Raw genomic sequence first — 27,279 nt, 5'->3', positions numbered from 1 at the left:
TAAAGCTTGTGTTTACTTATTTTCTGTTTGGATGATCTGTCCATTGGTGTAAGTGGGGTGTGAAAGTCCCGTACTATTATTGTGTTACTGTCGATTTCTCTTTTCATGGTTGTTAGCCTTTGCCTTATGTATTGAGGTGCTCCCGTGTTGGGTGCCTAAACATTTATAATTGTTGTATCTTCTTGGATTGATCATTTGATCATTATGTAGTGTCCCTCCTTATCTCTTGTAAGAGTCTTTATTTTAAAGTCTATTTTATCTGATACAAGTATTGCTACTCCAGCTTTCTTTTGATTTCCATTTGCATGGAGTATCTTTTTCCATCCCTTCACTTTCAGTCTGTATGTGTCCCTAGGTCTGAAGTGGCTCTCTTGTAGACAGCATATATATGGGTCATGTTTTTGTATCCATTTAGCCAGTCTATGTCTTTTGGTTGGGGCATTTAATCCATTTACATTTAAGGTTATTATCAATATGTATATTCGTATTACCATTTTCTTAATTGTTTTTGGTTTGTTTTTGTGGGTCTTCTTCTATTGTGTTTCCTGCTTTGAGAACTTTTTTAGCATTTGTTCTAAAGCTGGTTTGCTGGTGCTGAATTCTCTTAGCTTTTGTTTGTCTGAAAAGCCTTTGACTTCTCCATCGAATCTGAATGAGATCCTTGCTGGGTAGAGTAATCTTGGTGGTAGACTTTTCTCTTTCATAACTTTAAGTATATTCTGCCACTCCCTTTTGGCCTGCAGAGTTTCCACTGAAGGATCAGCTGATAACCTTATGGGGATTCCTTTGTATGTTATTTTTGTTTTTCCCTTGCTGCTTTTAATATTTTTTCTTTGAATTTAATTTTTGTTAGTTTGATTAATATGTGTCTTGGTGTGTTTTTCCTAGGGTTTATCCTGTATGGGACTCTCTTTGCTTCCTGGACTTGGGTGACTATTTCCTTTCCCATGTTAGGGAAGTTTTCCACTATAATCTCTTCAAATATTTTCTCAGACCCTTTCTTTTTCTCTTCTTCTTCTGGGACCCCTATAATTCGAATGTTGGTGTGTTTTATGTTGTCCCAGAGGTCTCTGAGATTGTCAGTTTTTTTCTTTCTTTTTTTCTTTTTTTTTTATACATTTATTTATTTATTTACTTTTGGCCGTGTTGGGTCTTCGTTGCTGTGCGCAGGCTTTCTCTGGTTGCGGTGAGCGGGGGCTACTCTTCGTTGTGGTGCGAGGGCTTCTCATTGTCGTGGCTTCTCTTGTTGCGGAGCACAGGCTCTAGGCGCACAGGCTTCAGTAGTTGTGGCACGTGGGCTCAGTAGTTGTGGCTTGCGGGCTCTAGAGCTCAGGCTCAGTAGTTGTGGCACACAGGCTTAGTTGCTCCACGGCATGTGGGGTCTTCCCGGACCAGGGCTCGAACCCTTGTCCCTTGCATTGGCAGGCAGATTCTTAACCACTGTGCCACCAGGGAAGCCCTCATTCTTTTTTCTTTATTCTGCTCCTCGGCAGTTATTTCCACCATTTTGTCTTCCAGCTCACTTATTCATTCTTCTTCCTCCATTATTCTGTTATTGATTCCTTCTAGTGTATTTTTCATTTCAGTTATTGTATTGTTCACCTCTGTTTGTTTGTTTGTTCTTTAGTTCTAGATCTTTGTTAAACATTTCTTATATTTTCTCAATCCGTGCTTGCATTTCTGTTTCTGAGATTCTGGATCATCTTCACTATCATTGCTCTGAATTCTTTTTCAGGTAGATTGCCTATTTCCTCTACATTTATTTGGTTTTGTAGGTTTTTACCTTGTTCCTTCATCTGTGACATATCTTTTTGCTGTTTCTCTTTTTGTTTTTTTAATGAGTGGGGTTGTGTTCCTGTTTTACTGGTTGTTTGGCCTGAGGCTTCCAACACTGGAGTTTGTAGGCTATTGGGCAGAGCTGGGTCTTGGTGCTGAGATGAGGAACTCTGTGAGACCTCACTCCAATAAATATTCCCTGAGGTCTGAGGTTCTCTGTTAGTCCAGTGGTTCGGTCTTGGAGCTCTGACTGCAGAGCTCATGAATCAAGATCCCGCAAGCCGCGTGGAGCAGCAAAAAATAAATAAAAAATAGAACAATAACAATGTAAAAAATAAAATTAGACTAGGAAACTAACAGATACATTAGAAAGAGTGTAAAAATAAAAATATAGATGAATCAACAACTGGAAGGTACATCAGTACCACAATCGTAAAAAAGAGGAGAAGGGAAAAGAAAAAAAAAGGGCGGGGTGGTGGAGCCCTTGGCTGTGGAGAGGGGGGCCTAAGCAAGGGTGAGATTTGTGCAGTGGGTGGGGCCAATGCTCAGGACCCACAGGGCTGGAAAAGGCCCTGGGGGCTGTGGGGGGTGGGGCTTAGGCTCAAGGAACAGAAGGGGCCCAGGCGTGCCTCCCACCCCTGGTCTCAGAGGGCAGGAGACCTCACCTGGGAGCCCAGCAGGCTTCCTGGGCTCAAGTGGGCAGGGCACACACCCTTCTCTCCTCTTCTGCTCCTGTGTTCTGGGGCCTGGGAGGGCCCCTCCCGCCTTCCTCTCCTGATCTCCCGGGCCTCCTTCTTATGCCCCCAGGACCAATGCGGCTGGGGGTGGGGTAAGGGGGGGCCTTGGAGGGCAGGGGACTGGCCTGGGAGTTCAATAGGCTCCCTCTGCCCTAGTGGGTGGGTCAGTTGCCCTCTGCTCCTCTCCTGCTCCTCCCGGAGGCCCCCTCCAACCTGCCTCTCCTGATCTCCCTGGCCTCCTTCCTATGCCCCCAAGGACCCACATGGCCTGGAGGAGGGAGGGGGCTTTGGATCGCAGGGGACCAGCCTGGGAGCTTAGCAGGCTCCCCGCGCCCCAGTTGGCAGGGCAATCGCCCCCCGCTCCTCTCCCACTCCTCCTGGATGGCCCCTTCCGCCTGCCACCCCTGATCTTCCCAGCCTCCCTCCTATGCCCCCAGGACCCAGGCAGCCTGGATGGGGCTTTGGAGCAGGGGGAACCAGCTTGGCAGCTCAGCAAGCTCCCCGGCCCGAGTGGGCCAGGCGATCACCCTCCACTCCTCTCCCACTCTTCCCAGAGAGTCCCTCCCGCCTGCCTCTCCTGATCTCCCTGGCCTCAGGGGCGCCAATCTTGGCCTCCAGTTCTCCTACCCCCTCAGTTCCCCTACATCCTACTGGTTCACTCTGGGGTTCCTCCCGTCTCCTTGGGGGTCAGAGTCTCTCACCAGTGGCCGGCAGGCGCCCTAGTTGTGGGGAGATGCTAATTCCACGTCTTCCCACACCACCATCTTGACTCCTTCCCCATCACTTTAAATATATCATGCCACTCCCTTGTGGCCTGCAGAGTTTCTGCTGAGAGATCAGCTGATAACCTTATGGGAGTTCCCTTGTATGTTATTTGTTGCTTTTAGTATTTTTTCTTTGTCTTTAATTTTTGTCAGTTTGATGACTGTGTGTCCCATCGTGTTCCTCCTGGGGTTTATCCTGCCTGGGACTCTCTGCACTTCCTGGACTTGGGTGACTGTTTCCTTTCCCGTGTTAGGGAAGTTTTCATCTGTTATCTCTCCCAGTATTTTCTCAGGTCCTTTCCCTCTCTCTTCTCCTTCTGGGACCCCTATAATGCGAATGTTGGTGCATTTAATGACCAGATGTCTCTTAGACTGTCCTCATCTCTTTTCATTCTTTTTTCTTTATTCTGTTCCTTGGCAGTGATTTCCACCATTCTGTCTTCCAGCTCACTTATTTGTTCTTCTGCCTCAGTTATTCTGCAATTGATTCTTTCTAGTGTATTTTTCATTTCAGTTATTGTAGTGTATTCATCTCTATTCTTTAGTTGTTCTAGGTCTTTGTTAAACACTCTTTGTATCTTCTCGATCTGTGTTTCCATTCTTTTTCTGAGATCTTAGATCATCTTTACTATCATTACTCTGAATTCTTTTTTGCATAGATTGCCTATCTCCACTTCACATAGTTGTTCTCCTTGGGTTTTATCTTGTTCCTTCATCTGGGACATATTCCTCTGCTGTCTCATTTTTTTTTTTAACATCTTTGTTGAAGTATAATTGCTTTACAATGGTGTGTTAGTTTCTGCTTTAAAACAAAGTGAACCAGTTATATATATACATATGTTCCCATATCTCTTCCCTCTTGCATCTCCCTCCCTCCCACCCTCCCTATCCCACCCCTCTAGGTGGTCACAAAGCACCGAGCTGATCTCCCTGTGCTATGCGGCTGCTTCCCACTAGCTATCTATTTTACATTTGGTAGTGTATATATGTCCATGACACTCTCTCACCCTGTCACATCTCACTCCTCCCCCTCCCCATATCCTCAAGTCCATTCTTTAGTAGGTCTGTGTCTTTATTCCCATCTTGCCACTAGGTTCTTCATGTCCTTTTTTTTTTTTTTTTCCTTAGATTCCATATATATGTGTTAGCATACTGTATTTGTTTTTCTCTTTCTGACTTACTTCACTCTGTATGACAGACTCTAACTCCATCCACCTCATTACAAATACCTCCATTTCATTTCTTTTTATGGCTGAGTAATATTCCATTGTATATATGTGCCACATCTTCTTTATCCATTCATCCGATGATGGACACTTTGGTTGCTTCCATGTCCTGGCTATTGTAAATAGAGCTGCAATGAACATTTTGGTACATGACTCTTTTTGAATTATGGTTTTCTCAGGTTATATGCCCAGTAGTGGGATTGCTGGGTCGTATGGTAGTTCTATTTTTAGTTTTTTAAGGAACCTCCATACTGTTCTCCATAGTGGCTGTATCAATTTACATTCCCACCAACAGTGCAAGAGTGTTCCCTTTCCTCCACACCCTCTCCAGCATTTATTGTTTCTAGATTTTTTGATGATGGCCATTCTGACCGGTGTGAGATGATACCTCATTGTAGTTTTGATTTGCATTTCTCTAATGATTAAGGATGTTGAGCATTCTTTCATGTGTCTGTTGGCCATCTGTATATCTTCTTTGGAGAAATGTCTGTTTAGGTCTTCTGCCCATTTTTGGATTGGGTTGTTTGTTTTTTTGTTATTGAGCTGCATGAGCTGCTTGTAAATCTTGGAGATTAATCCTTTGTCAGTTGCTTCATTTGCAAATATTTTCTCCCATTCTGAGGGTTGTCTTTTGGTCTTGTTTATGGTTTCCTTTGCTGTGCAAAAGCTTTTAAGTTTCATTAGGTCCTATTTGTTTATTTGTGTTTTTTATTTCCATTTCTCTAGGAGCTGGGTCAAAAAGGATCTTGCTGCGATTTATGTCATAGAGTGTTCTGCCTATGTTTTCCTCTAAGAGTTTGATAGTGTCTGGCTTAACATTTAGGTCTTTAATCCATTTTGAGTTTATTTTTGTGTATGGTGTCAGGGAGTGTTCTAGTTTCATACTTTTACATGTACCTGTCCAGTTTTCCCAGCACCACTTATTGAAGAGACTGTCTTTTCTCCACTGTATATGCTTGCCTCCTTTATCAAAGATAAGGTGACCATATGTGCATGGGTTTATCTCTGGGCTTTCTATCCTGTTCCATTGATCTATATTTCTGTTTTTGTGCCAGTACCAAACTGTCTTGATTACTCTAGCTTTGTAATATAGTCTGAAGTCAGGGAGCCTGATTCCTCCAGCTCCATTTTTCGTTCTCAAGATTGCTTTGGCTATTCGGGGTCTTTTGTGTCTCCATACAAATTGTGAAATTTTTTGTTCTAGTTCTGTGAAAAATGCCTGTGGTAGTTTGATAGGGATTGCATTGAATCTGTAGATTGCTTTGGGTAGTAGAGTCATTTTTACAATGTTGATTCTTCCAATCCAAGAACATGGTATATCTCTCCATCTATTTGTATCATCTTTAATTTCTTTCATCAGTGTCCTATAATTTTCTGCATACAGGTCTTTTGTCTCCTTAGGTAGGTTTATTCCTAGATATTTTATTCTTTTTGTTGCAGTGGTAAACGGGAGTGTTTTCTTAATTTCACTTTCAGATTTTTCATCATTAGTATATAGGAATGCAAGAGATTTCTGTGCATTAATTTTGTATCCTGCTACTTTACCAAATTCATTGATTAGCTCTAGTAGTTTTCTAGTGGCAGTTTTAGGATTCTCTATGTATAGTATCATGTCATCTGCAAACAGTGACAGCTTTACTTCTTCTTTTCCGATTTGGATTCCTTTGATTTCTTTTTCTTCTCTGATTGCTGTGGCTAACACTTCCAAAACTTTGTTGAATAATAGTGGTGAGAGTGGGCAACCTTGTCTTGTTCCTGACCTTAGTGGAAATGGTTTCAGTTTTTCACCATTGAGGACAATGTTGGCTGTGGGTTTGTCATATATGGCCTTTATTATGTTGAGGAAAGTTCCCTCTATGCCTACTTTCTGCAGGGCTTTTATCATAAATGGGTGTTGTATTTTGTCAAAAGCTTTCTCTGCATCTATTGAGATGATCATATGGTTTTTCTCCTTCAGTTTGTTAATATGATGTATCACGTTGATTGATTTGCGTATACTGAAGAATCCTTGCATTCCTGGAATAAACCCCACTTAATCATGGTGTATAATCCTTTTAATGTGCTGTTGGATTCTGTTTGCTAGTATTTTGTTGAGGATTTTTGCATCTATGTTCATCAGTGATATTGGCCTGTAGTTTTCTTTCTTTGTGACATCTTTGTCTGGTTTTGGTATCAGGGTGATGGTGGCCTCGTAGAATGAGTTTGGGAGTGTTCCTCCCTCTGCAATATTTTGGAAGAGTTTGAGAAGGATAGGTGTTAGCTCTTCTCTAAATGATAGAATTCGCCTATGAAGCCATCTGGTCCTGGGCTTTTGTTTGTTGGAAGATTCTTAATCACAGTTTCAATTTCAGTGCTTGTGATTGGTCTGTTCATATTTTCTATTTCTTCCTGGTTCAGTCTCGGCAGGTTGTGCATTTCTAAGAATCTGTCCATTTCTTCCAGGTTGTCCATTTTATTGGCATAGAGTTGCGTGTAGTAATCTCTCATGATCGTTTGTATTTCTGCAGTGTCAGTGGTTACTTCTCCTTTTTCATTTCTAATTCTATTGATTTGAGTCTTCTCCCTTTTTCTCTTGATGAGTCTGGCTAATGGTTTATCAATTTTGTCTATCTTCTCAAAGAACCAGCTCTTATTTTCATTGATTTTTGCTATTGTTTCCTTCATTTCTTTTTCATTTATTTCTGATCTGATCTTTATGATTTCTTTCCTTCTGCTAGCTTTGGGGTTTTTTTGCTCTTCTTTCTCTAATTGCCTTAGCTGCAAGGTTAGGTTGTTTATTCGAGATGTTTCCTGTTTCTTGATGTAGGCTTGTATTGCTATAAACTTCCCTCTTAGAACTGCTTTTGCTGCATCCCATAGGTTTTGGGTCGTCGTGTCTCCATTGTCATTTGTTTCTAGGTATTTTTTGATTTCCCCTTTGATTTCTTCAATGATCACTTCGTTATTAAGTAGTGTATTGTGTAGCCTCCATGTGTTTGTATTTTTTACAGATCTTTTCCTGTAATTGATATCTAGTCTCATAGCGTTGTGGTCGGAAAAGATACTTGATATGATTTCAATTTTCTTAAATTTACCAAGGCTTGATTTGTGACCCAATATATGATCTATCCTGGAGAATGTTCCATGAGCACTTGAGAAAAATGTGTATTCTGTTGTTTTTGGGTGGAATGTCCTATAAATATCAATTAAGTCCATCTTGTTTAATGTATCATTTAAAGCTTGTGTTTCCTTATTTATTTTCATTTTGGATGATCTGTCCATTGGTGAAAGTGGGGTGTTAAAGTCCCCTACTATGATTGTGTTACTGTCGATTTCCCCTTTTATGGCTGTTAGTATTTGCCTTATTTATTGAGGTGCTCCTATGTTGGGTGCATAAATATTTACAATTGTTATATCTTCCTCTTGGATCGATCCCTTGATCATTATATAGTGTCCTTCTTTGTCTCTTGTAACAGTCTTTATTTTAAAGTCTATTTTGTCTGATATGAGAATTGCTACTCCAGCTTTCTTTTGATTTCCATTTGCATGGAATATCTTTTTCCATCCCCTCACTTTCAGTCTGTATGTGTCTCTAGGTCTGAAGTGGGTCTCTTGTAGACAGCATATATATGGGTCTTGTTTTTGTATCCATTCAGCCAGTCTGTGTCTTTTGGTGGGAGCATTTAATCCATTTACATTTAAGGTAATTATTGATATGTATGTTCCTATTCCTATTTTCTTAAATGTTTTGGGTTTGTTGTTGTAGGTGTTTTCCTTCTCTTGTGTTTCTTGCCTAGAGAAGTTCCTTTAGCATTTGTTGTAAAGTTGGTTTGGTGGTGCTGAACTCTCTCAGCTTTTGCTTGTCTGTAAAGGTTTTAATTTCTCCATCAAATCTGAATGAGATCCTGCTGGGTAGAGTAACCTTGGTTGTAGGTTTTTCTCCTTCATCACTTTAAGTATATCCTGCCACTCCCTTCTGGCTTGCAGAGTTTCTGCTGAAAGATCAGCTGTTATCCTTATGGGGATTCCCTTGTGTGTTATTTGTTGTTTTTCCCTTGCTGCTTTTAATATGTTTTCTTTATATTTAATTTTTGATAGTTTGATTAATATGTGTCTTGGCGTGTTTCTCCTTGGATTTATCCTGTATGGGACTCTGTGCTTCCAGGACTTGATTAACTATTTCCTTTCCCATATTAGGGAAGTTTTCAACTATAATCTCTTCAATATTTTCTCAGTCCCTTTCTTTTTCTCTTCTTCTGGGACCCCTATAATTCGAATGTTGGTGCGTTTAATGTTGTCCCAGAGGTCTCTGAGACTGTCCTCAGTTCTTTTCATTCTTTTTTCTTTATTCTGCTCTGCAGTAGTTATTTCCACTATTTTATCTTCCAGGTCACTTATCCGTTCTTCTGCCTCAGTTATTCTGCTATTGATCCCGTCTAGAGTATTTTTAATTTCATTTATTGTGTTTTTCATCGTTGCTTGGTTCCTCTTTAGTTCTTCTACATCCTTGTTAAATGTTTCTTGCATTTTGTCTATTCTGTTTCCAAGATTTTGGATCATCTTTACTATCATTATTCTGAATTCTTTTTCAGGTAGATTGCCTATTTCCTCTTCATTTGTTAGGTCTGGTGTGTTTTGACCCTGCTCCTTCACCTGCTGTGTGTTTTTTTGTCTTCTCATTTTGCTTATCTTACTGTGTTTGGGGTATCCTTTTCACAGGCTGCAGGTTCGTAGTTCCCGTTGTTTTTGGTATCTGTCCCCAGTGGCTAAGGTTGGTTCAGCGGGTTGTGTAGGCTTCCTGGTGGAGGGGAGTAGTGCCTGTGTTCTGTTGGATGAGGTTGGATCTTGTCTTTCTGGTGGGCACGTCCACGTCTGGTGGTGTGTTTTGGGGTGTCTGTGGCCTTATTATGATTTTAGGCAGCCTCTCTGCTAATGGATGGGGCTATGTTCCTGTCTTGCTAGTTGTTTGGCATAGGGTGTCCAGCACTGTAGCTTGCTGGTCGTTGAGTGAAGCTGGGTCTTGATGTTGAGATGGAGATCTCTGAGAGATTTTCACTGTTTGGTATTACGTGGAGCTGGGAGGTCTCTTGTGGACCAGTGTCCTGAAGTTGGCTCTCCCACCTCAGAGGCACAGCCCTGATGCCTGGCTGGAGCACCAAGAGCCTTTCATCCACACAGCTCAGAGTATAAGGGAGAAAAAAATAGAAAGAAAGAAAGAAAGAAAGAAAGAGGATAAAATAAAATAAAGCTATTATAATAGAAAAGAAGAAAAAAATTATTAAGAGTAAATGTATTCAGAAAAAAGTTTTTTTTTAATTTTTAAAGATAGATTTATTAATTTTTTATAATAAAAAATAAAAAAATTATTAAAATATTAAGAAAAAATTTTTTAAATTTTTTTTAAAATAAAAAATATGAAAAAACTTATTTAAAAAATATTTTTAATTTCTAAAAATAGAAAATAAGGAAAAAATTATTAAGAAAACATTTATTAGGAAAAAAAAAAAAAAATGGACGGACCTAACCCCTAGGACTAATGGTGAAAGCAAAGCTATACAGACAAAATCTCACCGAGAAGCATACACATATCCACTCACAAAAAAAGGAAAAGGGGAAAAATTAATATATCCTGCTCCCAAAGTCCACCTCTTGAATTTGGGATGATTCGTTGTCTATTCAGGTATTCAACAGATGCAGGCACATCAGGTTGTTTGTGGAGCTTTAATCCGCTGCTTCTGAGGCTGCTGGGAGAGATGTCCCTTTCTCTTCTTTGTTCGTACAGCTCCCGGGGTTCAGCTTTGGATTTGGATCCGCCTCTGCATGTAGGTCGCCTGAGGGCGTCTGTTCCCCGCCCAGACAGAACGGGGTTAAAGGAGCAGCTGCTTCGGGGGCTCTGGCTCACTCAGGCCGGGGGGAGGGAGGGGTACGGAGGAGGTGGGGCGAGCCTGCGGCGGCAGAGGCCGGCGTGACGTTGCAGCAGCCTGAGGCGCGCCGTGCGTTCTCCCGGGGAAGTTGTCCCCAGACCACAGGAGCCCGGCAGCGGCGAGCTGCACCGGCTCCCGGGAGGGGCGGTGTGGAGAGTGACCTGTGCTTGCACACAGGCTTCTTGGTGGCGGCAGCAGCAGCCTAAGCGTCTCATGCCCGTCTCTGGGGTCCGCGCTGATAGCCGCTGCTCGCGCCAGTCTCTGGAGTTCGTTTAGGCGGCGCTCTGAATCCCCTCTCCTTGCGTGCCGCGAAACAAAGAGGCAAGAAAAAGTCTCTTGCCTCTTCGGTGGCTGCAGACTTTTTCTCGGGCTCCCTCCCGGCTAGCTGTGGCGCACTAGCCCCCCTCAGGCTGTGCCACGCCGCCAGCCCCAGTCCTCTCCCTGCGATCTGACCGAAGCCCGAGCCTCGGCTCCCAGCCCCCGCCCGCCCCGGCGGGTGAGCAGACAAGCCTCTCAGGCTGGTGAGCGCTGCTCGGCGCCAAGCCTCCGTGCGGGAATCTCTCCGCTTTTCCCTCTGCGCCCCTGTTGCTGTGGGATCCGCACTGATAGCCGCGGCTCGCGCCCGTCTCTGGAGTTCGTTAAGGCGGCGCTCTGAATCCCCTCTCCTTGCGCACCGCGAAACAAAGAGGCAAGAAAAAGTCTCTTGCCTCTTCAGCAGCTGCAGGCTTTCTCCCAGACTCTCTCCCGGCTAGCACCGAAGCCCGAGCCTCAGCTCCCAGCCCCGCCCACCCTGGCGGCTGAGCAGACAAGCCTCTCGGGCTGGTGAGTGCTACTCAGCACCGATCCTCCGTGCGGGAATCTCTCCGCTTTGCCCTCTGCACCCCTGTGGCTGCGCTCTCCTCCGTGGCTCCGAAGCTTCCCGCCTCTGCCACCCGCAGTCTCTGCCCACGAAGGGGCTTCCTAGTGCGTGGAAACCTTTTCTCCTTCACGGCTCCCTCTCACTGGCGCAGGTCCCGTCCCTATTCTTTTGTCTCTGTTATTTCTTTTTTCTTTTGCCCTACCTTAGTACGTGGGGATTTTCTTGCCTTTTGGGAGGTCTGACGTCTTCTGCCAGCGTTCAGTAGGTGTTCTGTAGGAGCAGTTCCACGTGTAGATGTGTTTGTACTGTATCTGTGGGAAGGAAGGTGATCTCCGCGTCTTACTCTTCCGCCATCTTGCCCTTCCTCCCTGCTGTCTCATTTTGTTTAACTTTCTGTGATTGAGGTTTCCATTCCGCAGGCTGCAGGGTAGAGGCTCTTCTTGCTTCTGCTGTCTGCCCCCTGGTGGATGAGGCTGTCCAAGAGGCTTGTGCAGGCTTCCTGGTGGGAGGGACTGGCTCCTGCCCACTGGTGGGTGGAGCTGGGTCTTGTCCCTCTGGTGGGCTGGGCCATATCAAGGGGTGTGTTAAGCGGGCAGCTGTGTGCTCAGGAAGACTCTAAGCAGCCTGCCTGCTGGTGTGTGGGGCTGTGTTCCTGCCCTGTGGGCCGTTTGGCCTGAGACATCCCAGCACAGTCAGCTCACAGGCTGTTGGGTAGGGCCAGGTCCTGGTAAGAAAATGGCAGCCTCCAGGAGGGCTCATGCTGATGAGTACTTCCCAGAAGTACCGCCACCTGTGTCTTTCTCCCTGAAGTGAACCACAGCCACCCCCTGCCTCCACAGGAGGCACTCCAATACTAGCAGGTAGGTCTGGCCCAGTCTCTTATGAGATCACTGCTTTTTTCCTTGGGTCCTGGTGCACGCAAGACCTTGTGTGCACCCTCTAAGGGTGGAGTTTCTGTTTTCCCCAGTCCTGTGGGATTCCTGTGATCAAACCCCACTGGCCTTCAAAGCCAGATTCCCTGAGAGCTCCTCCTCCCGTTGCCAGACCCCCAGGCTTGGGAGCCTGTCATGGGGTTCAGAACTTTCACTCCTGTGGGAGAACATCCGTTATCTCATGTAGATACAAAAGAAAAAATATTTCACTTGTGATGAGAACTTTTAGTATCTACTCTCTTAACTTTCAAAGACACCATCACAGCAGGGTTAACTATAGTCATCATGCTGTGCATTACATCCCTAGTACTTATTTTACAACTGGAAGTTTGTACCTTTTGACCAGTTCCCCCACCCTTTACCCCCTGCCTCTAGTAACCACAAATCTGATCTCTTTTTATATGAGTTTGGCTTTTTTTTTTTTTTTTTTAAGATTTCCACATTTAAGTGAGTTTGGTTGTTTTTTTTTTTTCCAGTTACACATACAGGTGATTTCATACAGTATTTGTCTTTCTGTCTGACTTATTTTACTTAGCAAAATGGAATCAAGGTCCATCCATGTTGTCACAAATGGTGGAATTTCCTTCTTTCTTATGACTGAATAACATTTCATTGTATGTATATACCACATCATCTTTATCCATTCATCTGTCAGTGGACACTTAACTATTGTTCCATGTCTTGGTTATTGTAAATAATGCTGCTTTGAATATGGGGAAACAGATATCTCTTTGACATAGTGTTTTTGTTTCCCTTGTATATATTCCCAGAGATTAAATTGATGGATCATATGGTAATTCTATTTTCAATTATTTGAGGACCTTCCATATTGTTTTCCATAATGGCTGTACCAATTTATAATCCCACCAGCAGTGCACAGTGGTTTCCTTTCCTCCACATCCTTGCCAACACTTGTTACTTCTTTTTGATGATAGCCATTCTAACAGGTGTGAGATGACATCTCATTGTAGTTTTAATTTACATTTCCCTAATGATTAGTGCTGGTGAGCACCTTGTCATGTACCTGTTGGCCATTTGTATATCTTCTTTGGAAAAATGTCTCTTCAGGTCTTTTATCCATTTTTAAATTGAATTATTTGGTTTTTGCTGTTGAGTTGTAAGCATTCTTTATATATTTTATATAGTAACCCCTTATCAGATATCTGATTTGCAAATTTTTTCTCCATTCTGTAGGTGGTTTTTTTCATTTCTTTGATCGTTTCTTTTGTGGTGCAGAAGAATTTTACTTTGATATAGTTCCACCTGTTTATTTTGGTGCTTGACTTTAGGTGTCATATCTTTCTTTTTTACTGTAGGCATTTATTGCTATGAACTTCCTCTTACAACTGTTTTTGCTGCATCCCATAAGTTTTGGTATATTGTAGTTCCATTTTCATTTTTCTTAAGATTTTAAAAATTTCTCTTTTGATTTCTTTGACCCACTGGTTGGCTAGTATGATATTGCTTAATCTCCATGTATTTGTGAATTTCCCATTTTCTTCTTGTAATTGATCTCTAGTTTCATACTATCATGGTCAGAAAAGATGCTTGATATGATTTCAGTTATTTAGAATTTTCAAAGACTTGTTTTGTGGCCTAACATATGATCTATCCCAGAGAATGTTTCATGTGCGTTGGAGAAGAATGTGTATTTTGCTGCTTTGGCATAAGAGTTTTCTGTAAATGTCTGTTAAGTTATCTGGACTAACATGTAATTTAAGTCCAGTTTCCGTATTGATCTCTCTGGGTGATCTATCCACTGCTGAAAGTGGGGAATCAAAGTCCCCTACTATTTTTGTACTATTATTTCTCCCTTAAGGTCTGTTAATATTTGCTTTATATATTTAGATACTCCTATGTTAGGTGCAAAAAACTTACATAAAATTATATTTTTCTTATGAATTGACCCTTTTATTATTGTATAATGATCTTATTTGTCTCTCATTATAGTTTTTGTCTTAAAGTCTATTTTGTCTGTTAGAAGTATAGCTACTACCCCAGCTTTCTTTAGGTTTCCATTTGTATGGAATATCTTTTCCCACCCCTTCACTGTTAAGTCTGTGTGTGTCCTTAAAGATGGAGTCTCTTGTAGGCAGCATAGTTGGGTCTTTTTTTATTTTTAATCCATTCAGCTACTCAGTGTGTTTTGATTGGAGAATTTAGTCCATTTACATTTCAAGTAATTATTTACTGATTGATAGGGTCTAAATGTTGTCATTTTGTTAATTGTTTTCTGGCTGCTTTGTAATTGGTTTGTTTCTTTCTTCTTTTCTTGCTGTCTTCCTTTGTGACTTGAGGATTTTCCCTAATAGTAGCTTAGATTTCTTTCTCTTTATGTTTTGTGTATCTGTTATAAGTTTCTGCTTTGTGGTTACCATAAGGCTTATATAAAACATATTTATAACAGCATATTTTAAGGTGATAAGTTGAAACACATATTAAAGTTCTACATTTTAACTTTCCCTTCATTTTACGTTTTTGATGTCACGTTTTACATTTTTTTCTCTTGTGTATACATTAACAAATTATTGTAGTTATAGTTATTTTTACTTTTTGTTTGTCAATCTTCATACTAGATTTGGTATATGACTTACCACCATTATAACATTAGAGTATTCTGAATTTAAATAACTATTTATCTTTACCAATGAGATTTATACTTTTCTATATGTTTTCCTGTTACTAATTAGCACCCTTTTATTGCAGCTTGAAAAAGTCCCTTTAACGGAGTGGCCTAGTGTTTAGGATTCCAGACTTTCACTGCCATGGCCTGGGTTCAATCCCTGCCTGGGGAACTGAGAACCCACAAGCTGCATGGTACAGTGCAGCCAAAAAAAAAAAAAGTCCCTGTAAAATTTTTTGTAAGGCTGTACTAATGTTGATGAACTCCTCATTCATTCAGCTTTTGCTTGTCCGGAAAGCTCTTTATCTCTCCTTCAATTCTGAAGGACAGCTTTGCTGGGTAGAGTATTTTTGGTTGCAATTTTTCTTTCAGCAGTTTGAATATATTTTGCTGTTCTCTTCTGGCCTGCAAAGTTTCTGATGAAAAATCTATTGATAGTCTTATAGGGGTTTCCTTGTACGTAACAAGTTGCTTTTCTTTTACTGCTTTTAAGAGTCTCTCAAATTAAATTTGACAGTTTAATTATAATATTTCTCAGTGTGGGTCTCTTTGGATTTACCTTAAAGTTTCTGGGCTTCTTGGATCTGAATGTCTTGTTTCTTTCCCCAGATTAGGGGAGTTTTCAGCCATGATTTCTTTGTATAAGCTTTCTGCCACTTTCTCCCTTCTCCTTCTGGGATCCCTATAATGTGAATATTGGCCCACTTGATGGAGTCCTTTAAGTCATCTTCACTTTTTCTCATTGTTTTTTTCTTTTTGCTCTTCTGTTTGGATGCATTCCATTGCCCTAAGTTGGCTGCTGCTTTCTCTTGCGTCACCTAGTCTGCTGTTGAACTCCATTATTGTATTCTTTTTTTTTTAAATTTATTTATTTATTTTTGGCTGCATTGGGTCTTTGTTGCTGCGCGCAGGTTTTCTCTAGTTGCGGTGAGCAAGGGCTATGCTTCATTGTGGTGTGTGGGCTTCTCACTGCGGTGGCTTCTCCCGCTGCAGAGCACAGGCTCCAGGCACGCGGGCTTCAGTAGGTTGTGGCATGCGGGCTCCAGAGCGCAGGCTCAGCAGCTGTGGTGCACAGGCCTAGCTGCTCCGTGGCATGTGGGATCCTCCGGGACCAGGTCTCGAACCCGTGTCCCCTGCATTGGCAGGCAGACTCTCAACCTCCTTTATTGTATTCTTTAGCTCTGTGATTTGTTTGGTACTTAAAATTTTTTTTTATTATTTTTTAAAAATATTTTTTTATGTTTGGTACTTTGTTTTCTCTTCGTTAAAATTCTCACTTTGTTGAAATTCTCATTGTTCTCCTGACCTCAGTGAGCATCTTTATGACCATTATTTTGAACTCTTTATCAAGTAAATCCTTTATCCATTTCATCAAGATCTGTTTCTTGAGTTTTATCTTGTTCTTTTGTTTGGACATATTCTTCTGTTTCTTCGTTTTCCTGACTTTGTGTTGGTTTCTGTGCATTAGGTAAAACAGCCACTCTCCCAGTCTCGAAGGAGTAGTCTTGCATAGGAGATGACTCTTATCACTCAGCCCATCCCTAGCTCTTGGTTGGCTCTCAAATCTTTGTGTTTGTCCAAACCATTTTCTTCATTCTTAATGGCTACTAGTAGATTAAGGTGTGCCACAACCCTTTTTGATGTGGGTTTTTTCTCGTGTCACTCAGCTAGTGTCTGGATTCCTTTCAGAGGGAATTATTCCATATTTAGTGTAGGTTTCAGTGTCTGTGGGAGGAGGTGAGTTCAGGAGCCTCTATTTTGCCATCTTGAACTGGACCGTCTCATCCCTGTCTTTATACTTTAATAGCATTGTGTTACTTGTCTAAATATACTATTGTTTTATGTTTTTTTAATATACATAGATATATATTATTCTGCAACTTTCTTCTTTTTTCTGTTAACATTGTTTTAAAAATCTGTGTTGATACGTCCAGTTCTTCATTTTAACTACTGCATAGCTGAGTTCATACAGTGTACCCCATTTGTATGAGTATGTATTTTTACTTATGTATATATATATGTGTCCCCCCCCATTGCAGGACATATAGATTGTTTCCAGATTTCATAACTGCAAACAGTTCTGCAATGAACAACCTGTAATATGTGCAGAAGTTTCTCTAGGATCTATACTAGAATTGCTAGACTGAGGAGTTTACACTTTTTCACCATTGCCAAATTCCCCTCCAAAGTGATTGCACCAGTTTGTACTCATATCAGCAATGCATGACAGTTTCTGGTTTGCCACATCCTTGCAGATGTTTCCTACTGCTTGTTCAAATAATTATCCTGTCTTCCACCAACTAAAATTGTGCATGTTTTCCATTCACTTTTATCGACTTTGGTCATCCCTTGTTTCTCTAGAAGCAGTCCATTTCTCATCCAAAATTTCCTTAACTTTTCAGTTTTGTTTTGTTTACTCCAAGAGTACTTTTTCCTTCTCTTGATTATTTCATCTCTCTTCCCTTAAATTTGGCTCAGGTAATCTCTAGGAACCCTCATCCAGTAACCTACATGTTTCCCTGACACGTACATTGTATCCCATCTTAAAAACACATTATAAGTTAAAATGTTATTTTTATTGGCTCTTCAGTTTCTAAAGAAGAATACATTGTGGACATAGTAAAAGTGTTATTAAAACATCATTTAAAATAGATCATGCAAGTCAGTTTTACTTAACATCTTTAAGTTTTAAATTAATTTGAAAGATTTGAATTAAAAGAGTGAAGAGAAAAATAAAAGCTCAGGGACATTTTAATTTTCTGGGAAAATTTATTTAGAAGGGTATCAAACAAATGTCCTTGACCTTAGAGCTATATTGAATTATTTGCTTTTCCAAAAAGCCATGGAGTCCCCCTCTTCACAATTAGCAGATTCCTGAGCATATTTATAAATGATGGAACATAAAAAGGTTTGTGGAGGGAAGTAATTCATTAGATCTCTTAGGCAGTATGGAATTAGGAGGGCTAGATTGCTAAGTAGGGAAGAACAGGACTGCTTAAAAATGCTAAACTACAGTAACCTTTGCGTATAAGCATTCTGCTTTATAAGGATGTGTATATGTACTTACAGCCCCCTCCTCAGGACCTAGATAGGTAAAAGGATAGCAGACATACAGTTCAGATGGCTTTTTCTCCTCCACCACCACGAGTACTAAGTATAGGGCTTTGTGTGCAGCAGGCATTCCACATGTTGCTCCATTTTCAACCCAAAATTGAATATAGAACCTTAGTACTTTGAGACATTTTGAGTACACATTATGTGCATTTGTCCGTTTGCTTGGTGTGATTAAACATATAAACAAACAAATTAGTTATAGGAGAGAGTACATTTAGCACATCCATAGTCTCTTTGGATTTGGTAACAGTCAACTATTTGGTGCCCACTTAACATTTCTGAGTGTCAGAAACTGATGGTACATTTCTCTCTTGTATTGTAGGACTTGCCATGCATAGAAAGCCACCCTCCAGATCTCATTCACTTTCTCCATCTCCAATTAACAAAAACAAACAGTTCCATATGGAGAGAAAAAGGCAGCGAAAGCCAAAAGAAACAGATATCCACCGATTTCAAGCAAAGGTATATCCCATCTCTTGACCGCCATTGGGCAGCAGGCATTACCATTTACCCTTAGCCAAATGCTACAGTGAACATGCTGTTGACTAAAGGCTTAAAATGCATTTAATATTCTTGAGCTGAGTGGATGACAAAATTATGTGACATAGCTTTTACGTCCCCCATTAGGGAACATAAAACTTGTACTCATGAAACTCTTAAGAAAACTAACCTTATTAGATATAGCTTAGTCAGTACTCTAGTGGGTTAAGAAAGTATATCAGTGTAGACAGGCATTTTCAGAGAGAGCTTTAGAAATGAAGAGAATTTGAGGTGGATTAAATGTGACTAGCCATTTGAATTACAGATAGGATGAAAATGCCCAAACAGGAATGAGACCCCTCCTGTTAGGGTTCAACAGGAGAATGTATGATTACTAAGGAAGACTTTCTCCTGTGGAATAGGGATTTTGAAATGTAGCATAAATTTAGAACACTTAAGTTGTTTGCTACAGTATGTTTTATAATGGTGAAAACTAATTTAGATGTCTTACAATAACATGTAACTTCAACTCACACATGTAACTTCCACTCAAGTGTGTATCAAAATAATTACAGAAACTGTGAGAACAAAAAGAATACATTATGTAAAGTTGTGTTTTATGTCCCAATTACATATCTGTTAAATAATGTATATTTAATGATATATATAGCCTGAAAGGAACTTTAAAAAAGTGAATGGAATGGCAGAATCTTAGATTGATTTTTTTCCTTCATTTTCATTTGTATGTTTTTAATAACTATAATATCATATGGCCTTTTCCCCTGTAGGCAATAACTGAAGCATTTGAAAAGGAACTAAGAAGAAATAAAGTTCAAGAGAATATTGGACCTCTAGGAATAAATGACAAGGAGGAAACAGTGGGTAAAAGTCTCTACTGTAATAAATGCCATTTGATCAGATCAGTGGGAAGTACAGAGATGATGTTTTTAAAAGGAAAAAAATCAACAGGGCCTTAATCGTTATTAACCCCTTAGAAAAAAGCAGAATTTCATTTCATGATATGGGATTTTCTTTTATTCATAGGTAGGCAAGTTGCTAAAATGTGGCAAGACATGGTACCAAAAACTAGTATTTTTCCCTCCTGCCTAAAACTTCCATCAGTTTTTAAGGGCTTCTATTGCTTATCAGTTCACCAAGGCTTTAAAAGATAGTCTAGGCTGACAAGTTAAAGAGGGAGAGTAAAAGAAGACAGGAAATCCCAGTTGCTCCATGCCTGGTTGGAAGACACCCAAAGCATAAGTTTTCGTTGCCTTTCAAAAGAATAGTTACAGAAGCTAAATGAAAGCATGGAGACAATGCTTATGCTAAAATGTTCATAAACAAAACATAATATAGCATACAGTGTGGTTATAACTAAACATCGTTTAAGAACTTTTTTAATCTACGTGGAAAAGGTTGTCAAAAGAAGCAAGCACATCAGAACATCATTAGTAGTTGTATTTAGGGTGTGGGGCTATGGCAACTATGAAACTTGAAAAAGATTCAATGCTTTTTCAAATTCCAAAGGATGCCGGAAACTAAAGAGGCATTTAACTTAGAGTAGGTAAATAACCAGACTGTAGAAATTTTTTTTTAATTAATTAATTTATTTATTTTTGGCTGTGTTGGGTCTTCGTTGTGGTGTGGGACTTCTCTTATTGTGGAGCATGGGCTGTAGGTGCATGGGCTTCAGTAGTTGTGGCACATGGGCTCAGTAGTTGGTGGCTCGCAGCTCTAGAGCACAGGCTCAGTAGTTGTGGCACATGGGCTTAGTTGCTCTGTGGCATGTGGTATCTTCCTGGACCGGGACTCGAACCCGTGTCCCCTGCATTGGCAGGCAGATTCTTAACCACTGTGCCACCAGGGAAGTCCCCAGACTGTAGAAATTTGAAGTCAGGTGGTTTGGCTGGGGATTATGTTAGCTATTTTTGTCCCTATGTAATATTTAAGATGATGTATGAAAGAGTTATTAGACTTCTCATTTCTATTCTGTTTTATATCTGCTCCTAAGGAAAAAATATACAGAGAAACTGTTCATAAAGGAACTCCAAAACGTAGTCAGCCCTGGAAGATTTACTCTAGAAAAACCACAACTCCAGGTCCAAGAGGTGGCTTGCCAAAGCCAAATAAAGCAGTTCCAAGTAAGAACCACAAAATTGTACTTTATGGAAAACTGGCATCCTTTGAAAGTGTGTGGTATATGCCAAGGACACAGCACTGAGAACCAGCATCTACCAGTTAGCTGGAGAAAGTTCACTCTTCTCTCACTGCCATATGCTAGATTTCTGTAAAGAGACATCAAACTCTTAAATGAGGCATTTCTCTAAAACTCTTAAATATATACCAGTATATTGGCACCAAAGGAATGTGATGGCTGTGACCAGCTGTTTCAGCTTTAGCTTCACTCTGCTCACTCATGCTGGTTGTCTTTTGTTTCTGGGAAGTTGGTAGAACCAAAGGGATGCTCCAAAGCAAGCCGAGGGCCTGTCCAGCTCCTGTTATATTGACAGTTGGTGCCAGGGTACAGTTTCAAAGACCACTGGCCTTCCAACTACATCCCATCAGACAGAGACTTAGACTCCTCAGCCCTCCTGGGAGGCAGTTTGACCACACACACAGCATCCACCCCAGGCGCTGAATCAGCTGAGCAGTTAGGATGGACGTCACAAAACCAGCATGTCATCAGTCAGAAATGTTGAGGTTATTTTCATCCTTACTAGTAATTGGCTATCCCAATCAGAGAAGGAATGCAAAAGTAATAACACACTTTTAGAATTGTTCTTTTCAGGCTCAGAACCACATCACTTAGATAAGCTTTGATCTCCCAGGAAGGTGGGATGAGATTTCTTCTTAAAAGCTGTCAGCGAGTTTCTCAGATTAAGAGCATCTTTTTTTTTTTTTTTTTTTTTTTTTTTTTACCTTGCAGTGAAAGTGAATGAACACAGTCTCCTGCCCCTGATGCTGGAGCAGTTTCCATTTCTCTATGTTTCTGGTCAAACACTAAGCAAAATGTGGAAACAGCAAATTGCACAGGTTGAACAGCTCAGAAAAGATGCATATAGAGAAAATCGATCAAAGAAGAAACTCCAGGATGAAGTAAGATAACTGTCAATTAAGCATAAGAATAGAAACCAAAAAGGGGCAGAGCTTATCCTTGATAATCTAGTGAATAGAATTATTAACCTCGTTTCCTTGTATCCCACTTAAAGATAGAAGAAGCCTTGAGAAGGCACGACCTCCTTACTGTGCTTATCAAGAAAGAATATGAACATAACAAGAGACTGGTAAGTTATATTAATTACTTTTATTTGTACCAGCTGGGCAATATCCCCACTGACTCATACCTCTTACACTTACCTGTGGAAGCATTTAGGTCTCTAACCAAAACTGATGAGAGGGTAAGGTGCTAGGTACTTCATATACACAGTTTCATTTAGTCTTTACAGTAACATAATAGAAATGTTTTCTATGAAATGGAAAACCTGAAGCTTTGAGATGTTAACTTGCCCTGGGTCCCACCATAATCAGCAAGGGCAAGGTTGAGATTTTAATCCAGGTCTGTCTCTACCTCCAAGCCTCTTCGAGGTACCAGGTGGTTATAACTTAGTGTTTTTTGTCCTCTCCCTTCTTTCTCAGGTCCCAAATAGAAAGCTGAGGTTGTCTGTGCCTCCATTATAATTTGGACTGAGAATCGTACATAGTACAACATTATCCTCTGAGTATCATGAAGGGGGAGGACAAAGATCAAAGACAATAAGCCAGAGGAGGAAACTTGAATATAGAGATAAGCAGTGAGAACTGTAATTCTAAGCAGTCCCAGAGAAAGAAGGGGAAGCCGTCAGGAACTGCATGTGGGACTCTGGTGTGGGGGAAAAGAAAACAAGTATCTGGACACCTAGTTGAAGGCTTTGTGTACATGACTTCATTTCACCCTCACTACTTTGCTAAGATATCACCTAATTTCCTTAGTTTCGATGTAGATACTTTTGTTAACTCAAGCTCTGCTTGAACATCTTCGAGGGTGCCAGTTTTCTACTTAAGTAGGCATCTGGGTATGGCTTAGATGACTCCCTGGTGAAATGGGGAGATGAGATTCTCAGTCCATGAGGGTTGTTGCTGCTCTCTACAGCCTTGGGGGCTTATTGGGACAGCTCTTCTTTTTTTTTTTTTTTTTTGGCTGCGCAGCATATAGGATCTTAGTTCCCTGACCAGGGATTGAACCCACACCCCCTGCAGTGGGAGTGTGGAGTCCTAACCACGGGACTGTGGGGCAGCTCTTCTGACTGAGGTGATGAACCTGCTAAAGACTAAAGGATTTCTGGGGACGGACAGGCTTTCACACTCTCTGCCCAGCCAGCAGGCTGCTGGCCCTCCATACCCGGCTTACTGCCTGAAGACATGGTGTTGGGGAGTGGGACAGATGAGAGCACCAGAGTCTGTCTTCCTCTTGTCCTTACCTCTTTTTCCCCTTCCCTTTCTTAGCAAGACTTCAAGGACCGCATTCATAGGCAGAAGTTGACCCAATCAAAGATGAAAGAAAATCGGCAGCAGATTGTTCGTGCCCGAAAATATTATGATGATTATAGAGTTCAGTTGTGCTCAAAAATGATGAGAATGAGGACCCGGGAAGAAATGGTAAATATTGCTTTTCTGTCCAATCCAGTTAAGAAGGTAGATTTTGTCTGTTACCTTTTAGGACCACCTTCTTTGTGACTCTTGTCCCAATGTGAATCCAAAATCCAAACGCAAGTCCAAAATGCTGGCTAGAGTTCAGACTTGCCCACACCTCATTTTATTACCCCCATAGTGCATCCCAGTCTACTCTGTCTCTACTGCCCTTGTCTTTTTTTTTTTTAATTGTAGTTGGTTTACAGTGTTAATTACTGCTATACAGTGAAGTGATTCATATATATATGAATATAATATATATATTATACATATATATACATGTATATATATTATACATATATATACACATTTTTTATATATTCTTTTCCATTATGGTTTATCGTAGCATACTGAATATAGTTCTCTGTGCTATACAGTAGGACCTTGTTGTTTATCCATCCTATATATAGAAGCTTGCATCTGCTAACCCCAATGTCCCACTCCATCCTTCCCCCAACCCCCTCCCTCAACCCTCTCTCCCTTGGCAGCCACCAGTCTGTTCTCTATGTCTGTGAGTCTGTTTCTGTTTGGTAGATAGGTTCATTTGTGTCATATTTTAGATTCCACAGATAAGTGGTATCTTATGGTATTTGTCCTTCTGACTTCACTTAGTATGATAATCACTAATTGCATCCATGTTGCTGCAAATGGCATTATTTTGTTCTTTTTTATGGCTGAGTAATATTCCATTGTATATAAATACCACATCTTTATCCATTCATCTGTTGATGGACATTTAGGTTGTTTCCATGTCTTGTTTATTGTGAATAGTGCTGCAGTCAACACAGGGGTTCATGTATCTTTTCAAATTAGTTTTGTCTGGATATATGCCTGGGAGTGCAATTGCTGGATCATATGGTAATTCTGATTTTAGTTTTTCTGAGGAACCGCCATACTGTTTTCCATAGTGGGTGCACCAACTTACATTCCCACCAACAGTGTAGGAGGGTTCCCGTTTCACCACACCCTCTCCAGCATTTATTTGTAGACTTTTTAATGATGGCCATTCTGACTGGTGTGAGGTGATACCTCGTTGTAGTTTTGATTTGCATTTCTCTAATAATTAGCGAAGTTGAGCATCTTTTCATGTGCCTCTTCATCTGTATTTCTCTACTGCCCTTATCTTAATGTGAGGTCTTAATTCCCTCTGACCTCCCAAGTGTCGGTACTTCTCCAGGACACCTGCTTTAGGGGTTTGGGAGCATGTTGTAAGAGACAGGAATTTAAGGTGTGATTAGATGACCTCGGATTCCACTCAAAACCAGGAAGATAATGTAGGACAGATATGCTGTGAGATCTTTCCACAGGGTAGCTTGGGATTCCAAACTAGCAATAAATTTCATCTCTAGAGTAAAACATTAAGGTAATTATACTTAACGGGACTAAATACTCTGAAGTGGGTCATACTATTATCCTCATTTCTAGAGGATACTACTAAGGCTTTGAGAGGTTAAGTAACTTGACACTAAGGCAATACTGCTGGCTGATGAATGCATGACTGTACTTTAGTAAGAATTATTGATCAATCAGTGGAGGACAAGTGAGCATATCTGAATCCTTTGAACAATTTGTGTACCTGTGGCCTAGTTAGATGATAACCACATGGCCCTCAGTTATGCACGAGTGTACATGCAGCGTTTGTTTCTACTCTAGGGTTCTTTTTCCATATACATGGCTGCTTGAGAGTTCTTTTCTGAAAGTAGTAAAGAATCTTTGGGATACAGGAAAAGATGCTGAATACCATTAGTCATTTAAGAAATACAAATCAGACCCACAATGAGATAAACTCTCACCCACTAAGATGGCTAAAATAAAAAAGTGCTGGCAAGGATGTAGAGAAATTAGAACACACATGCAGGGCTGGTGGGGTTATAAAATGGTGCAACCACTTTGAAATACAGTCTGGCAGTTCTTCAAAAGGTTAAACATATGATTCAGCACTTCTACTCCTAGGTAACTATACACAGATGTTCACAGCAGCACTATTTACAACAGCCAAGAAGAGAAAACAACGTCTACCAGTTGGTGAATTGATAAAGTGTGATATATCCATACAGTAGAGTATTATGTGGCTATGAAAAAAAATTTCATAGTGATTCATGCTATAATATAGATGAACCTTGAAAAATTACGCTCAGTGAAAGAAGCCAGATACAAAAGGCCACATACTATATGATATCATTTATATGAAATGTCCAGAATAGGTAAATCTGTAGGCATAGAAAGTGGAGTAGTGATTGCGAGGGGGAGGGGGAGTGGCTGCTAATGGTTATGGGGTTTCTTTTTGGAGTGAGGAAAATGTTCTGCAGTTAGCAGTGATGGTTCCACAACTCTGAATATAGTAAAATCTACTGATTTATACATCTTACAAGGGTGAAGTTTATAGTATGTGAATTATATCTCAATAAAGCTGTTACTTTATACTGACTGTATTTCACAAAGATTTTTTACATACCTCTAAGTTGGGCAGAATTTTATTCCTCCATGAAAATTCACCATAACTTTATTTTTCTGACTAAATAACTGGCAGATATTTAAGAAACTGTTTGAAGAAGGTTTACAAATTCAAAAGCAAAGATTACGAGACCTAAGAAACTATGCCAAAGAAAAGCGAGATGAACAAAAGAGACAGCACCAAAATGAACTGGACTCAATGGAGAACTACTATAAAGACCAGGTGGGTTCACTGCTGCTAGTTTACATTCTGACGTGCTTAATCCTGACCGCCCGATGTCAGACATCAGCTTAGTCTGCTGAACAAGTAAGCCTCCACATATTAATTCGGAACTTGTCACTATACAGGTTGGACTGACTGAAATTTAAGGTAAAATAAGCTAGTGCTTGACCACAGTACAGAATATTGCCCTGTTTCCATTAAAATAAAGATTTTAAGCCTATGAACATAAGAATTGTTACATTTAGACTACAGACAAATATAAGGTTTTTTTTTCTTCCCTGTAAACAGTTTTCATTGCTGGCAGAAGCCATATCACAGGAACGTCAAGAGCTCAAAGCCAGAGAGAAATCCCAGGCCCAGGTAATTAACAAGATAGAAATCATTTATGTACATTTTTAAGAAATAGAAAACAACTGTATACACTTTTTAAGGGGAATGGAGAGGATACTAATAAGATCGATCTACAATTCAAAACATGTATTCTAATTTTAACTTTACCTGTTCATGTCTCTGTAAGAGCTGCTGTGAAATTATTAAAATTACTGCAGAAGCTTGATGAGCAGGAAGGTGGAGAGGGAATAAAAATACATGAGGGCCCTGGATCAATGTTGTGAATAGCAGGATGACATGAATTCTCTTTCAGATGTTGTATAAGGTGAAGAGGGAACTGAGATCTAAGATGGAGAAGGAAATTCAACAGCTGCAGTACATGATAACACAGAACGACGATGATGCTTTCTTCCGGGAACTGGAAGCTGAGCGCTTTGAATCTCGGCTTCATCTGGCTTCCTTTCAGTATAGTAAAAATCCCTTCCTATGAGGCCAGACTTACTAAGTGTGGACTTTACTGGCTCAATTCTAGCTCTGCCCTGGTAAACAATCTAACCCAGAAGAATCATTTCTAAATAACTTATCTATATACTGACTAATACTTTTTATGAAATAACTTTGAAAATAAAAATTGTTTTCTTAGTTTATTGCTTTGAATTTATGACCTAAAACTTTAAAAGAGGTGCACGAAAGCAATTGAGCAGCCAGCTCCTGAAGCCTATTGCTGTAGGTGAACAAAAACAGTAAAAAAAATAGCACTTGAGGACCCCCCAAAAAAATCTCTAAATCAGAAAAGAGCTAAAGTGTGGGCTTGTCATTAGAGGTGGGACTGACTTAGGGTTAAACCTTAAAGAAAGATACGATGGTTAAGTGTGTGTAGCTTTTTCACATGGAGGCTAGAAGATGAGAATTTATGCATTATGGCTTCTGTCAATCAGTTGGGAGGGGCAACAGGTGTAAGGCCCTTGGTGCTCAAAAGAGCACTAGTGATTGATTGCAGGTGGGAAGGAGGCATAATGGACTTGAAGTGGGCAAGAGTACACCAACCTTATTTCTAGTATGGGGGCAGATGAGGAAGAAGAAAAACCCGCTCAAGGGTGGTGTCCTTCCTGGAGAGGAGGGCTTCAGTGAAGGCCAGGAGCTGGAGGGAGGCTTCAGAGCAACTGAGTATATGGGGAGTTAGTTAGTTA

At 40.5% G+C, this 27,279-nt stretch overlaps 1 protein-coding gene across 5 annotated transcripts in view; it reads left to right on the top strand.

Moving 5' to 3' along the window:
- The window catches only part of CEP95 (centrosomal protein 95), a 64,810-nt gene extending 38,074 nt beyond the window's left edge, over window positions 1–26,736 (top strand). For all 5 annotated transcript variants that reach the window (XM_082373681.1, XM_082373680.1, XM_082373679.1 and 2 more), the window contains 9 exons: window positions 18,257–18,396; window positions 19,203–19,292; window positions 20,426–20,555; window positions 21,341–21,510; window positions 21,624–21,698; window positions 22,897–23,049; window positions 25,613–25,759; window positions 26,048–26,119; window positions 26,403–26,736. In XM_082373681.1, coding sequence (XP_082229807.1) covers window positions 18,257–18,396; window positions 19,203–19,292; window positions 20,426–20,555; window positions 21,341–21,510; window positions 21,624–21,698; window positions 22,897–23,049; window positions 25,613–25,759; window positions 26,048–26,119; window positions 26,403–26,579 — 1,154 coding nt within the window. In that variant the 3' untranslated portion in view covers window positions 26,580–26,736. The remainder of the gene's footprint in view (window positions 1–18,256; window positions 18,397–19,202; window positions 19,293–20,425; window positions 20,556–21,340; window positions 21,511–21,623; window positions 21,699–22,896; window positions 23,050–25,612; window positions 25,760–26,047; window positions 26,120–26,402) is intronic.
- Window positions 26,737–27,279: the final 543 nt, after the last annotated feature.

Source organism: Balaenoptera borealis, assembly GCF_965194805.1.
Source record: "Balaenoptera borealis genome assembly, chromosome: 20".
NCBI classification, from domain to species: domain Eukaryota; kingdom Metazoa; phylum Chordata; class Mammalia; order Artiodactyla; family Balaenopteridae; genus Balaenoptera; species Balaenoptera borealis.
This window is presented reverse-complemented; position numbering and strand designations above follow the sequence as displayed.